The 16,363-nt window shown below is 39.1% G+C and overlaps 2 protein-coding genes across 3 annotated transcripts in view; both read right to left on the bottom strand.

Annotated features, from left to right (window-relative positions):
- Positions 1–276: 276 nt before the first annotated feature.
- Positions 277–2,671, bottom strand: SMIM38 (small integral membrane protein 38). The gene has a single exon (XM_088057659.1). The coding sequence runs from the start codon at positions 2,655–2,657 to the stop codon at positions 2,526–2,528; it is 132 nt and encodes a 43-aa protein (XP_087913785.1). The 5' UTR covers positions 2,658–2,671; the 3' UTR covers positions 277–2,525.
- A 418-nt stretch (positions 2,672–3,089) lies between these two features.
- TPCN2 (two pore segment channel 2) overlaps positions 3,090–16,363 on the bottom strand; it is a 72,173-nt gene continuing 58,899 nt past the window's right edge. The window contains exon 26 of one of the 2 annotated variants that reach the window (XM_088057658.1): positions 3,090–3,213. In XM_088057658.1, the coding sequence (XP_087913784.1) occupies positions 3,137–3,213 (77 nt within the window). In that variant the 3' untranslated portion in view covers positions 3,090–3,136. The remainder of the gene's footprint in view (positions 3,214–16,363) is intronic. The other variant, XM_088057657.1, reaches the window with a different exon arrangement.

Here is a 16,363-nt window from a genome sequence, read left to right on the forward strand (position 1 = left end):
ATTCACACTGTCCACAGCTCAAAACTAACATTAAGCACTTGTTTATTTTTAAATACATCCTTAAATGCAAAAAAATCAATAGGGTATAAATATATTTTAAATATCTAAATGTCAGCACAGTGCTCCATAGGATCACACCAGGAAATACCAGTGGATACTTTCACACCATACCATACTTAAAGTGCTTAGATTTTTATTATCTCCATGAAAAGAGAGAGGGCAAAGACCTATGGGAATAAAGAGGAAGATCTCAATCTCCTTTATATTATGCACTCTTGAAAGTGTGATAGCCCGGATTTTGTAATGCAGGATAAACAGGATGGCTTCCCACATCCTGCAGGATGGGATGACAACTAATATGAATGCACAGAAATTAACCAAGTTGCTGTTCAAACTGCTTTGAACACATAAGGAGTGTAGTAGGCAACAAGACCTAAATGAACACTTCAGTAAAAAAATTTATAATTATTAAATTAATTAAATGTGCCTCAAAACATGGATGTTCTAATAAACTGCTTGGAGCTGCAGCCAGTTTTACCAATGTAGGACACAGAGAAATATTATGCCAATTAGTATTTGGCCAGACCACTCTTATAATCAGAGTGCAACTCACGTGACTCATTTAAGGTCCAAATCAAATGTTTTAGATCCACAAATACCAATGGAGCCAATCCATAGGGTATGGTCCATAACAGGACCACAAACTCTCATTTACAGAGAAACTTGAAATGCTGCCCTGCAGGGACAAAAAAATCATAGCTGAGAATTCCATATCTGTGTCAGTTCCAATATCCCAAAATGTTAAATGCAGTAAACCACACCTCACCTGTACCACTTCTCATTACATCCACACTTTTAAACAATTAATACAAACATGACACTGTCATATACAATTTCAGTATGATTGAAATAAAGAATTAGAAGATTTATTTCTTAAAGGCACTATAATTTTCTCCACAAGCTTTGTTTTACACACAACAGCTCAGAATAGCGATGATTAACTGAAAGAAGTAAAATAGATCAGGTTGCTATTTTTCCAGTTACTTGTTATAAAGAGTATGTCTGCACACCAAGTAGACAACACTTTGCTTTCCCTTTGTGGCTGGTGTTGGGGAAACACAAAAAGGACAGAATTATCATTAAAATTAAGAATCAGAGAAACAGACATGAAGTTAGTTACATTTACATACAATTTATTGTCATCTGGCAGGATTTCAAACCCGACATGTACCTTCAGGCATTACAGGTTGTTTTGTAGATTGGTCATCCACCATAAAAAAAATCACAGGCTTAAATCAATTGACCTGACATTTACCCTGTTCCACTGCCTAGGCACATACCAGCTCTCATGTCTGATTTTTAGGAGGCTTTAAAAGACAAAATTATAAGGGCTGATAAGCAGTTACTAATGAAAAGCCTGTAGGAGTATGTGAGTCATGAATGGGCCAGAAACTGTATGGGATACTGTAGGCTTTTACCTAGATGAACTCTGATATCATCATGTGAGCTACCAAGAGATAAAGAAATAAGTATATGAAGTGGTAACCTTCAGTTTCACATGAGATAGAAAATGATCAAACAAAAAAAAAAGGACTTCTAAAAAAATTTAAATAGTGACTGAGCTAAGGATAGTGCATTTCTCAGGCAAGGTAATACAATTTTCCTATCTTTACTGCAGAAAAATTCAGTTTTTAAAAGACAGTATTACACTGAGTTGCAGTAAGATTTAGGTTGTTTGACTTAATACAACACCTATTTCAAAGGAGACAGTTCACTCGGAAAAATTTATTTCTTTTTGCCAGGTAAGTTAACCAAAAAATCCCAAGTCACTTTGTCCTTGGGCAAGCAGTCAAATCTTCCAGTGTCCTACTAGGGTGCTTATTTCAGGCTAGACACGAAGGTCCCTTGAAGGGCTTTGGTGTTAAAACTCACTTATATTGTCACCTCACCCGTTGTGGGTACTGAATTGCAGCCAGAGTCCATCAGAAAATCTCTGTGACACAAATCTGTCTTCCATGGAACAGATTATCCCAGTGGTATCCACCTTGTACTAGTACCCAGATACATTGCTTGCTAAGAAATGTGAATATTTGGCAGTTTCAGATGAAACACACTGAAAGTTTCTAGCTGAGAAGAGCCATGAGGAATGTGGTAACAAATCAACCAGCCAGGTAAAAATCTGCTCCTGCCAGCCTAGAGCGTGGCACGTGGACACTGAGCACTCTTGGACTGCCCAGCAAGAGGGTTCCTTCCAGCTTGTCCACATCATTTAATTGGTAGAAGTCCACAAGTCTGTTCCCAACAACAAATTCATGCCCAAGTTGGAAAGGAAGTAATTTGACTCAATCAGTTGTCATTCCTTCCCCTTTATCAGTGAGACTTTTTGAAGAATCTTCATGCAGCTGAAGTCTTAACAGGTCATTTCTCTCTCATCAGATCCCAAGGTAAAAGCTGCTCTAGCTCCATTTACCTTATCCAGCTCTCCCCATTGTCAATTCAAATCTGAATGAGGCTTTTGAAGTCTTTTAGTCCTCTTTTCTTCTGTCAGGAAACCTTTGGGACAGTTTATAATCTATATAAGTACTAAGACAGGACCACAAAATGAATCGTATTAATATAATTGCAACCAGTAAAACCATCAAAAGGACTGATTCCATATTTAAGCTAGAATAATGAGGTAATGTGAAAAAAATACTCTGGGAGATCTAATTATATAATGTAGTATTCAGTTCTGTATGGCCTGCCCAGCAATTCCTCTAACATTCCAATCAAAGTGATCTCACTAGCATGTGAGAGAAGAGTCCAGCTGACAGATTTGGGACATGTAACGTACTATTTAGTCAAGAGGCCCCATGTGCTATTCATAAAGAATTAACAACTCTTATATTGACAATGACAGTATTGTCAGAAGACCTTTGGAAGGGAGAAAAAAACCTCCATAAACTGTCTCTGTGAAGTTGGATTTTTTTTTTTTTTGCCCCTCTTTTCCAATGCTGATGTAATCTCCAAACATCTCCAGCAGCAGCTGCTCAGCGAAACCAGGCACCTTCTCCCTAGTCCCTTTCAGCAGCACATGCAGCACTTTCCAGCTCCCTCAAGACAATCAGGGCCTTTCTTTCACCAATTAGCTATCACTTCAAGAGTCCTGCGCTGTCCAACGAGCTCTTAAGAATGGTCCTTGCAGGAAACAACACTGGAGGAGATTTTTTTCCCCTAGACAAATGAAAAGGGGAAGAAGGGGAGGGGGAAGAGGGGGAGACAAAAAAGCACAAGAAAACAAATCAGAACACAGAGGCTGTCCAAAATGCATCGCTCATTTAGTACATCAACAAATGAAGAAATGTCCTCGACAGCCAAGGCTAGAGCAAAGCACACACACATACACACACAAAAATGTTCCTACTTTCTTTAGGAGATAGTTTGTTTAGTCGAATATGTTAAAAAGGTTTCACAGAAAGAAGTGCTCTTGTTACAGCAAGTCTGAGCTGCGCAAACTAAAAGGGAATGAAACTCCTGTAAGATTATGCCGTTTCCTTATTTGGCTTTCCAAATGTAAAGCAGCATTATTTGAAGTAGACACTATAGGAAAGAACTCAGTTGAGGTCTTTTAGATGGATTGATGAAATGAGTAATTACTGGAACTGCTAAGATCTTTTCAGACTTACTAACTAGCAAGCTCCCTTCCCCAGAAACCACATTTTCTGTCTAAAAAGAAATTAAAGCCTGATTCGGAGACATAAAGCTTTGGGAATTCTACATTCTTTTCCTCTTAAATTCAGGGTACAGTAATACCTTGCTGTCCTTAGAGATGCCAAGTCCTCATTAGAACTAGTATAAACTCCAGGACCCAGTTCAGAAGAAAACAAGGAACTTTTATTGACGTTTAAGCAATTCCTTACCTGGGCCTGGACATGTAGACTTGTGAAGGCAAAACTGGGAAGGATCAGCAGTAAGTGAAATGACTTGGATATGGTTCAAGCAATAGCCCAGTGTCAGAGCTGCTTCCTTGATTTTTAAAAATCCTGCATTAAGCCAAATATCATACCAAAATACTGACAGTATCCTCTCAAAGTGCCACTTTCTGGTCAAATTTGTCCTTGATTGGGGTAACCTCATGAAAGTCAAAATGTTGCCTACTACACAGCCAACAGAAACATATTTACACTGCAATTTATAAAAAGTAAAATAGTCTGTTCCCTTTTATTGACTGTGTATCTGAAGCAAAGCCCTGGGCTTTGTAAACAGTTAAATGGCAGAGCAAAGCAAATATTTTCAGGGGTTTCAGGAGTTTGTTTACACTAATGGGTGTTCTCAACTACCACATGGATTCTTTAATGGAGGTGAAAAGTGTCAGAACTGATCAGATTGCTTAAAAGGCAAGAAAGTCTGACATATAGCCCTGTGTGCATTTATGAAGGAATGGGAATCAACTCAAATTCTTCTGGACAGGAAGGCTCAACCAAGGGATGAGTACACAAAATCCGGATTAAGGAGGAATCTTTGAGGAGGTGCACCAAACAATGACTTTATACCTACAGATTCCAAAAGCTGCTGAGTTTAAAGGGACTGCTCCTTTCAACTAGCAAAGATTTTGCTAAAAAAATGATGCAGGCTGGAGAGAACATATAAATACACGTATATATGTTACTAGGGTCACCTACAGCTATTAAAAAAAAAGATAAAAGGGGCCCAAAAGGTCTACTGGCTTGTCCTAAAGCAAAATCAACTACATCATTCCTGACAGCTGTTTCTCTAACCTGCTCTTTTCTTTTAAGAGACCTACACCCACACAGATGAGACAAAAGGAAATCATCATCTCATCTGAAAGGGATTTCTGCAGAAAAAAGTTTTACAAACTGTTCAGTAGCTCTATCTACTGCAACGCAACCCCTGCAAGACAGGGGCTCTACAGTATACACTCAGTTGGGTAACTGGCTCATTTTGTAGCTCTAGAATTAATTATTGGTTGAGGTGACAATATCTGATTTTTTTCTTTAGAGAGGCAGTATCTGTGTACCAGCCCATGTGGATGGATGTAAGGAAAGTTCATTTTTTTGACAACCCTCTTCCTCCAGTGCAGTGCAATCTGCTGTCTACACTCCAGCAGTATTGCTGAAAACCACCGATTTCAGCATTAGCTGTAATCCAGCACATCCCACGCCTTGGCCACCGGCTCCAGCCCACTCTGTTAGTGCCAAGGAGCCCAGTGGCTATTTAAGGGCATGCCAGGGATGAATTGGGGGCTCATTCCAGTGCCAAGGGAACAACAGGTGCCTCTTCCTCCCTGGGCTCACAAGCAGTTCTCAGCTCCGCCAGCTCCGGCGTTCCCTGTGAGGTGTCAAAGCCGGAACAGAGGCAGCACAGCCCTGGCGCCTGGCACCGGGATGTGCCTGGGACAGGCTGACACAAAGCTGGGAGAGCTTCCACGCTGGCAGCTCCCTGGCTCCACATGCCACGGCTGTCAGCTTGGCACCCTGCATTTGTTCACACGCAGGAATGCTGTCCAAGATGGAAGGACAGTGCTTTCCTGCTTGTATTTCACTTCTTGGGACAGATTTCCTCCCACAGAAAATTAATGGCACAGCATGAGCAAGGCGAATTTAAATGCCAGATGAAATCTGGTGTGGCTGGATTTTAGAAAATGCAGTTTAACATGGGTAGCTGTCCTTCTCTTTGCAAAGTATTTTGAGAATGAGTGAGGAAAAGCACTATGTAAAGCCTATATATTGAGCATTATTATTTGAATTTTCCCAAATTTACTTTTTCACACAACAGATGCTCCTAATGTCTGGCACCATTTTAAATTACGTGCTTTTTTTTAAGAATGTGTTCTGTATCACCCTAAAAGCATCTTCTCTGTACAGAGTTTATTTTGTTAAAATCATTTTTCAGCTAGTCATCTCTCCAGGGAACAATGACATGATAGAACAGTATTTCTGATGGGTGATATTTAGTACTAACATATGTTTTCATCACATAACCAATATTACTACTCTATTCTGCTATAAATATTTATTAAAATTCTCTAATTTTAAACTAGTTCCAACACAAATTTCATATTTTGCTTTTAAATTATCACATAATTAATTGTCCTGGTAAATGCCCATTGAAGAATAGTTTAAAGGAAAAAAAAGGTACATATTACACAGTCTTGTTGACTTTTAAAATGTAAAGCAACAGATTTCACATCTCATTTTCCAATTCCCTTATCATGAAATCTCCTAAAATATCACTATATTCCCAAAATTTTTAAATATCAGGTAAACTTACAAGCAATAAAGCAGACAATACAACAATATTGTACAATAAAACACCTACTGTTAACATCAGTTCAAAATACATCCCACAACATAAGTATATTAGAATTTTAAAAATAGGATATTTCACTTACTGCATTTTCCACATATTCAAAAGTCAGGATATCTACCAAAGGAAACAGCAAAATGTTCCAGGTTGTGGCAAGGCTAATAAGAAGTTCCAAGTTACTTCTTAAAAAAAAAAAGGGAAAAATTCAAGACCAGCACTTATCTGTCAGAATCACAATTCCTTCTAAAGTTATCAGAGTAAAAAAGGCACCTTGCTCCAGGTTACATTATGTGAAACCTCCTGAGCAAGCATTCTACATCACACTGAAAACAAAATACCACTTTAAAAGAGCCAGATCGAGTAGTCACTGCTTTAGAGGACAAAATCTGACATTCAGAGTCAACTATTGATCCACGTAAGTTGTGATAACATGTACGTATCAAGATCACTCAATGTTGCATTGAGTCAAAGCAAAGTCAACACCTGCCCCACTGGTTTTCTCCTGGAAAATCCCCAGCAAACACACTTCTCCCACTACAGTCAGAGAGCTATGCCCATTTCCATTATCAAAAACAAGGACAGAAAGAAGATACTTAATTTATTATATATTTCATCCCTTAAGACTAACTTCAGCCTCCATAAAACCAGAAGTGTTAGCAAAACTCCAGCACACCCTCAAAGGCATCACAACTGAGATTTAAACACAACAAAAGAGCACAGATCATAGGAAACAGCAATAAAAGTGAAGGGAAAGGACTAGAAGGAAATGAAATAAAACCTTATAAATCAGTCTTAAAAGTGATTGCATGAAGACAGCTGTATTTCCAAGAAGACTTGATGGGACCTCTGCAGTCATTCCACATGCTCTCTGTTTCATTCCACCTCCATGTGCAGCTGGATGGGGCAATGGTTAGCAGGAGACATCTTGGTTCCCTTTCATTTATGGGAATTTCTTACTAGAAACGTGATCAGAACATTACCCAGCAGGAGCAGATTAGATCATATGCATGCCATGATACTTAATGGCACCAATCAATTAAAAGATTAGTAATGCCCAAAATGTCCACCTAATTGTGAACAAATATAAAAACACAAAAATACTTCATAACTCAACAGAAAAAACCAAGGATACGTATTTAAGATTGATGTTGTAAAGTTCAGAACAGCTTATTATCAAGTAATTATTACCTCCTTTGTGATCAGAGAGACCATACACAATTTGCTAAGTTTTCACACTGAGCTAGATGCCTAATTTTTGGGGCAGAAAGAACCTCAGGATTTTTTGCTGGGGAAATTAAGGAATTATCACCAAAACTGACCAGGCACAATGATCTAGCCCTAAACCAAACTATCCTGGTGCTCTCCTTCCATCAGTAAACTTTTTTTTCCCCACTGAATTAATGGAATTCACATCAATACAGCAGAGAATTTAATGAGTACTATTTTTGACAAAACAATGTTTCAACGAAATGCCAGTTTTTCAACCACAGAAAACTGGAAAAACATGCTTCAGTTTTGATAAAGTATTTGCCAAGAGCTGCTTTTCAGATCTCTAAAATTCAAGATCAGTACAAACCAGACAGATCACAATCTTCAAACATTATGCAGTCAAGGCACTCATGCATAAAACCACAGTTTGAGCTTTTTGATTAGTTCTGTGGCCACCTATCTCTGGGCTATTCCCAAGCCTCCCTTGACTTAAAATCCTTGTTTCCTTTTCACTGTGCACAAACCAGACTGGGACTTTCAGATATGTCACAGGATGGAAATCTCACTTTCTTCTCATATGCAACTCTGTGTCTTTGGCAGACCAGATCACTTGGATGATGTTCTGCCTGTGCTGTACCAAAATGAGCTCAGACCCATACCTGCTTCTGGTTTACAATTAAATTTGGGTGTCCTGGTCATCTTTGTTTTGAAAGCACAAGCCAGTACAGATAGAAGCAAACAATGACACAGCTGCCATTTTCCTACAAGGCCCACCATGTGACAAACTTAACAACTAAAGAAAAAGTCAAACTTTCTAAAATTAACCATAAGCAAAATGTGCTTTGGTGAACTACAGACCTTGTAAATTACTTGAAGATTATATCACCCCACTAATAAAATGCAGTTATTGAAAAGAACTGTTATCCTTTATAAGTGATGGAAGGCAAATATTTCACATGCTGCACTGACACCACTCCAAACCTCATTTTTTCTATTCAAAAATGAAAGTCAGTCTTTCAGCAAATTACACTGTGTTTTGAAGAAGTTTTTCATTCTACTAATGGGTTATCCTGCTTACTTTTAAAGTCTCTTTGCACACAAAAAGAAGAGGAGCTGGGGCAAAGAAGGAAAGAAAAGAGTCTATTTGAAAAAATTACACTGCTAGATTACAAGAGTTGAAAGCTGGTATGTAACTTTGCTCCGGGTGATCAAACTGCTAATCAGGAATGCTGTCAGGAACAGAATGGAATTCCAAATAAATTAGCCATGTCCAAGAAGCCAATACAACACAGGATTAAGGCTCACAAAGAAAACAAATTTATGCACCCTACTTTATCAGAATTCTTAATAATGTGTACTACTTTTTCTCATCGCATTCTGAGCTCTTCCGCTGGAACAGTGTGGAAAAGGAAAAATGAGTCACATTTCATAAATCTCCTACTTGTACAGACACTTGAAAATGTTACATAGAGCAAGACACACAATGCCATTATTTACAAATATATATGCTTATTACAGCCACTGGAGAAATATGCAGATTTATCTCTCAGACTTTATTTCCAAGGCACCTGACCAAAGAAAAGATGCTGTACACTTCTGCAGAAACCTACAAAGCTAAAGGAAAATGTTAGAACTTCATTGACCTCCATGCTAAAATGAGGTTCAATACCATAGTATATATATTGAGTAACTAGCTACAAAAATAAATCTCTCTCCTCTATGACAATCCCATTGCATCACATTTTTTATCAAGTATAACAAGAAAAATTTGCAGTACTGTGGCTGAGGTACTCTGCAACTCAGAGCATATTCTGTTTTCACCTCTGACAGCATCCCAGAGAAACTCTTCACAATTGCTTATGCCAAAATCACAGGAACACTAAAAGATGTGCTTAAGTTTCTGCCTCTCCTTGAATTGGAACTTTAATCTTTATCAGACTGGTTTTCCTCATCTAGGAAATAGTAATTATAATAATGCACTTACTGTACAGTAATTTGGAGACAGAACTAAATTTTTGAAGCATTTTTGTAACAATAAAATTTTAAAAAGGAGATAGAATACTCATAAGAAGTACTTCATGTAAATCTAGACTCAGGGAGAGAAATCTTCCAGTAATAGAAGTGCATGTATCATCTTGGCTTCTGAAAAAGTTAGGTAAACCATAAACATATTCTCACTTCAAGCCATACATTGTCCAGTACAATTATTCACTGGAAAATAAGAGATTGAGGACAATACCACTTGCATTTACATGAGTCTGCCATATTTCCCTGAGAATCTGTGCATGCAGGGATTTCCTGTAACAAAATTCATCAAGCAAGCCACCAGCTGAGTGTGAGTGTTGGGGATTCATTTGCCTGGTGGTTCCCAGACATGGCACTGCCCTGCTTTCTAAATGACCAAACTGCATGAGCCGTTTCATATCCATGGTTGGTATGTTAGGTAATTTATAAATAATTAATTTACAAGTGTAAATATATAAAAATATAAATATTTTTTGTACCTGAAAAGTTCCTGCACTGTAGCTACTATTTTATTCAAGCACAAAAGCATGTTTTATCAAGTGTGACTTACATTTATTTTTTTTTGTCAGTGTGTTTTCTCTTCTCTGTAAAAAGATATTTGCAAAAATATGGAAAGAAAAGCATCTTCTCCGGAATTGCACCTCCGGAGAGTGAGGGTCAGATGATGAAAGCCATTGCTGTACCATCAAGACATGTGACTGGAAGGGTTCTGTCTATACCTCAATGCCTCCAATAAATGCACATAAAAAATGTGTGATTTGAACAAAATATTTTAAATTAAATATAAATGATGTTGTTTCCTCAGAAAAAGAAACCAAGAAAGCAAGAACTTTGCTTGAAGACCAAGGAAAAAAAACTTTGCACGAAGACCAAGGAAAAGTTCTGATTTTCATTTTCAAAAGGGTCTCCTTGAATGAAAACCAAATTTTTATGATTAACTACTGAAAGAAAAGTTTTAATTCAGGGAACAACAGAAAAGGACATTTCCCCCAGAGATTTAGAACACATCAATAAACTGTTTGAAGTCATTTGAGACAACAATTGTGGCAAATGAACTACTGGTGTAAAAAATGTTACCCTGTTTTATCTTAACCTGCCAAACAGTGCTGTGTATAGTCTGCATGAATGTTCAATTCATGGGCTCGAGCTGATCACATGCATTCAGTGCATGAAGAGTTGGGGTGGATTTCTGCACTTCCAGGATACAGACCCTGGATTTCTGAGGGAAGAAAAGGAGGATGGCTGCTGGCAAGGAGCAATACTGCTCCACTGACTTGCTCTTGGCTGATCACAGGCCAAGCAGATACATGCTGGGTTACCACACTAATTATTTTGCTTTACAAAATAATGTCCTAAATTACAGTTTGATCAGCAAGTGCAGTCCTCTTGTACCCTGAAAACAGCATGCTTGAGGTAAATCTGAGATTTTTTTTTTTAAAACACAGAAAATAAAGCAAGTAGGTGAAAGGTAACTATCCTTTTACAGGCACAAGCTATCCTATGATTACAATTAATTAAGATATTCAGCAGCCTTAAAACAATACCTTTTTTTAATCAATGTACCCAGACAGCATTCACAGCTTTTTGTGATGACAAATGCCCTTTGAAAGAGTTAATAGGCAAAGGTTTGTACTGGCAATGAATAGGGCTACCTTTAATTGATCCAAGAGCCTTAGAGAGTTGTCTTATAGCGTGATGATGTATTTGGGTTGCAAGTAGGCCAAAATAAGCATAAAGAAAATCTGTAAGACCATGAGACCTTTCATTTTTTCATTGCAGGGAGGGAGGGGAGTGGAACTGCTGGGGAAAATGAGAGAACTATGATGGGGTTATCTTTGTGCTCTGGCACTTAAAATAGATAAAACGACAGAAATTTTGAGGAAAAGAGAGGAAGTGATCAGGCCATAATTCTTAGAATACACATCAAGATGTACGGAAATGTACAAAACAAGTCTTCTTCAGAATAAAAAAAAAGCCATGAAAAAAGAGGAGATGACCTAATGGTATAAAGAAACATTGATTAAAGAAATAACCAGAGGGAGAAAGATATTCCATCAGCTTTAACAAACACTGCATGGCCCTGCATTCCCTCTTTTAACTTCTGAAGTAAGGGGAGAAGAAAATGTCTGTAGAAGAGGCAGATGGATCAATTTATAATTTTTCCCCTTATTCTTTGCTCATCTTTTGCATGCTTTTTTTTTTTTTTAAGATGTACAGGAAATGTGAGCACTAAAAGTGACTCAAAAAATTAAACATGATAGATAAATTGTAAATATTTTATCCTGAGTAGCTAAAGAAGAAACATAAAAAATAATTTTTATAAGGAATATTTTTTTCTTTATGAGGCTGACTATACATTAATATTACCTAGCAATGAAGGAAGCAGTCTATCCATGCTTACACTAGTCTTTCATACGAAACTCAATTTTGGCAGAATCCCTCTCTCACACAGAAAAAGCTAAACAGATTTCCTTGAACTTTCACAGGTCCAAACTTTATGTCAAGGTAGATTTTTTTCTGGAAAGTCTGAGGCAAATCAGACAAGAAAATTCCTAGTCTAAAGACTATTTTCAAATGGAATTACTGTGCAACAACTCTAAAAAAAGATCAATAGAAAATTGTTGGCATCTGAGATTTTCTTAGAACATAAATATGGGAGGAGCTAGGAAAAAACAGCTGACGTTGCTCCTTAAAAATAAAGAAGCAGAGCAATAAAAGATCCTGCTCCAATATATGCATCCAGATGCATTAGGAAAAGTGAGTCACGGCACTTTCAATCTGGAACAGGGAATAGACAAGCTATTCTCAAACTCTGCTCATCCTGTTCATCCCAGAGCCATGAACTAGTCCTCTTCTCGCATCCAGTCAACGGAACAAGGTACAGAGCCTTCATTGTGGTCTGGGTAAAGATGAGGATTGAACTTACCTCTCCAAAGCAAAAGAACTCATATAGGATTTGCAAAACAGCAATACATTCCCTCATTAGGAATATCTGCCTCCTGTGAGTCTTCCCCTATGGTACAAAGCTCTGAGGAAAAGAACAGATAAAAACTTCCAACAACTTCCAGACATTTTCCCAATTAAACATTCTAAACCCACAACACCAACCACCACAAAATTACAACCATACCAAGATGAGCACCAGCTGCATCCTTCAAAAAAACCCCTCACTTCAGGGCACAAATATCAGTAGATGAGGAGAACAAGGACAAGTGGCAACCTAATGTGGAAAGTAGGAGACAAGCTGTGCACATCCTTGCTTACTTCTGTATGAAGAGACTCAAAATTCTGTTTGCATTTTGTCTTTTTGAGTTGTTTTCACTTTTAAAAAAATAATAATTTTGAGAGTCTTCACTTCTTGTTCCATTTACTTTCAATTCAGACTCCCAGAATCTTCTTTAGTAGTTTAAAGTAAAAATACTTCTTTCTACCTTATCAGATAACATGTAAATTGTAGCTACCAATGAGTTTTCTGAAAAGTAAACATATAAAAAAAAATTAGGATATGCAAGGAAGTTTTAGGGATATTAAGTTCTTCAAGAACAAATTAAAATCAACTGCTTTTTGTGCAGGGGACAGCAAGTGGTTTGCCCATCCCACTCTCCCCAAGCATGGTGAAGCATCGGTATTTCGTAAAATATAAGTCAATCATATCACAAAATAACTATGTCCAGTAGCTTCCTATTTGACAGGAAAAAAATGGCCTTTAAAGGTCCTGTCCAATCTACCTTATGATTCCATTCTATGAACTGGTACAATCAGCTTATTTGTAGGATACTCCATACTATTGAAGATGGTATTTCTATTGCTACCCCTGGGGACAGCCTACAGAAAAAGAACCAATTTCGAATCCTGTTCACACACATTTAGTTTCACCAGAGAACACTGAGAAAGGCACTTTGATGGCACATACCAGCAAAACCTGAGCCATTTTCCCAAATGAATTCTAAAGGGTGTTTACAAGTCTGTTTGTTTACATAGAGACAAAACACATCCCACCTGGAAGCATCAATGGGAGCCAACAGAGCCCCACCAGGATGGCATCTCTCTGCTGACTCAAACGGACCACCAACACCAAAAATTGTAAGAATGCCATATCCATGTGCTTATCTTTGACTAAGCAAATACTGTACTGATGAGAAACTGAGGCATAGAAAGTCTGAATAGAACTGAACCCAGATTTTCCAAGGAGCATCTATTTTACAGCTGCCTCATAAAGCTAAGAGAAACAACATTTTAAAAGCCAGTTCATGTTGTACTCTTGAAGGAATTTCTGTGTTGGGTTAATTTTCACCCCTGCTCAGACATGCGCACGCACACACCTGGAACTGCTGAAACAAAGACTTGAAGGTGGGGAAAGCTGATGAAGAAAGAGAAACAGGTTTTCCAGTGCCAGAGATGGACTCAGCTTCAGAGACAAAATTAAAACACATCAGTTTTGGCCCTCATGCCAGTGCTCAGACAAAAGTTTTCCAGGTTCCTTATAAACTGAAATAACCCTCCTGAATAATTTATTTTATAAAAGTGGTCTCCAGCAAGCTTTACCTAAGAGCTAGCTGAGTCTCCTTACAAAATCTGTCATCTACAATCCCAGGCCCAAATACAGAGAAATAACACCCACAGTGTTTTCCCAAGGGAGGCAGAAGGAGTTTTCACACTGCATTCTAAGAGGCAATAGGCACAGATAAAGTTGTTCTTTTAGCTCCATCAGTATAAATCCTCAGAAACTCCACGCTGACAGACACCTCCACCCTAAACTCTCCAAGCACTCCCCTCAGCTCAACTGAGGGCACTATGGAAGCAAACTTTGATCCTCTTTTTTTCTAGAAATCTGTTTCACAATTCAATATCTTTGATGTAAATCTTTTAAAAGACTGTGATGGCATCAAGTCAGGGACAGGATGGAAGGAAATGTGTTTCCGACTCCTCAGTGGGGGGACCATTAGGAGAAGGGTTAATAGGCCTGGGCATGAGATCAAATTAAGGTTTGTGCCAGCTCCCCCAGGCTTTCCCTTGCCATCACCAGCTTCCCCAGGCTGGGCAGCTCACCCTCATCTCCTCACCAAAGGCAGCTCTTAAACAGAAGCACAACAGTCTGCTGGGAGGACACGGAAAGGTAATCACACAACTAACTTATATGGACAAAGTATGAAACAGGCTGAGGGAGGGGAAGAAGGGAGGGAGCCTTTGATATCTTCACCTTTGGAGCAATACAAACTTAAGGTACATCCAGCTTAAAAGCCGGGAGGTGGGGGGAGCTGGAATTTGGACCTTCCCAACGTGTGGATTGCAGCACTGAGACAGCCCTGAGTCTAAACAAGGCTGGAGTTAGCATTCAGAGCACACAGCCCAGCAGAGTATGGGAAAAGGATAGAGCAGCCCAAAGAGCTGGCGCCACAAACTGACGAGCAGAGCGCAAGTGATAAAGATTTACTGCGAGAGAGGAGGAAACAGTCCGCTGGCCCGATTAGAGCTGTGAATACCGAGTTGTTCAGGGAGGATTTTGCAGCTGACTGATCACAGGCTGTCAGAGCAGGCCTCGGACAACAGCTGCAAGGCTTGCTGGGCTGCAGAAACAAAAGGCGCCTAGCACGGTGCAAAGAAAGAGTTGACAGGTTGTTGTTAGCAGAGGCAAATGTGTGAGGTATGTTACTGTGTGTGAGACGGGCTGGGCTGGGGTGGTGGGGAAGAAGGAGGGCAAGAAGCACAGGCAGCACTCAGAAAAAGAGGGGGCGTCGCGGGGGAGGGAGCAGGGACACAGGCTTGGTCAAAGCGTTTTCCTAAAATCAGGCCGGTGTTTGTAAGGAGGACAATCACAAGGTCTGTTTACTGCTGCCAAGATGAATTAGCCCATCGTCTCATTTATAGGACGAATCCGGTGGCACAGACTATAAGGTGCATGGCATTAAAGGGACTAATTAGACAATTCTGGCAAATCTGAATTAAGACCCTTTCTTTCTTTGAAAGCTGGAAAGCATTTCTCAGGACTCCAGTCAGATGGCTTAAGTTTTGTTGGGCCTTTTCTTTCTATTCTGAGAAGGGATATCTTGTGCAATTCCCTAACTCACAAGGGTCTGCTCTAAATTCTGCTTTGAGCTTCAAGAACAGTTGTTAGGAAGCTGCTGGCATTTACATCATATCTAAAAAGATCCAAACGAAAATCACAGATTTTGCAGGAATTCAGCTCCCAGTCCAGGGACAAACTTTACAGCTGGTCTCTCCTACTAAGAGCAGGCTAAACCAGAAGCCCACATGAGAACATACCTGAGCTAAGAGCCCGCAGCTGAATTCTCATTCACACACACAAAACAAGAGAGGTTTTTCAAAAGCTGGCTTCTAATCTGACACCCACCCCCTTCAAATCCAGCGCCTGCAGCCAAGTGCTTTTCCCAAGCAGCTCTGAGCTTTCTGGAGCCATGGTTCACTAAGCATGCGAGTGCTGGGCAGGAATGTATCAATGAAACTCCAGAGATGATCAAAGAAGAGCTGCAGAACAGGAGACCTTACTTTCAGCACCCTGTTTGGCGAGTTTAGGATTCAGTTCTTGAAGTCTGGCAACATTTTACTCCAATTGCGACCAAAACAAAGTGTTCCAAACACCTCTGAAGCAGTGGTGCATGCTGTTTGCATACAACCACTATATTACAGTGGTCACTATTAAAATGTTTTACAAGCAGTTAAGGTTACCATGGCATTCACAGCAAACTCATAGATGGGAATACCATGAAAATCACAGAAACATCCAGCAGTGCAAGCTGTTAATATCAGATGTTTCATAGTAATTAGTGACACTTGTAAAGCATAGGCTTCTTGCATTTTAACA

The sequence above is a fragment of the Pseudopodoces humilis genome, chromosome 7 (genome assembly GCF_049639895.1).
Source record: "Pseudopodoces humilis isolate 2021_Gansu_Grassland_sample_001 chromosome 7, ASM4963989v1, whole genome shotgun sequence".
Classification (NCBI taxonomy): Eukaryota; Metazoa; Chordata; class Aves; order Passeriformes; family Paridae; genus Pseudopodoces; species Pseudopodoces humilis.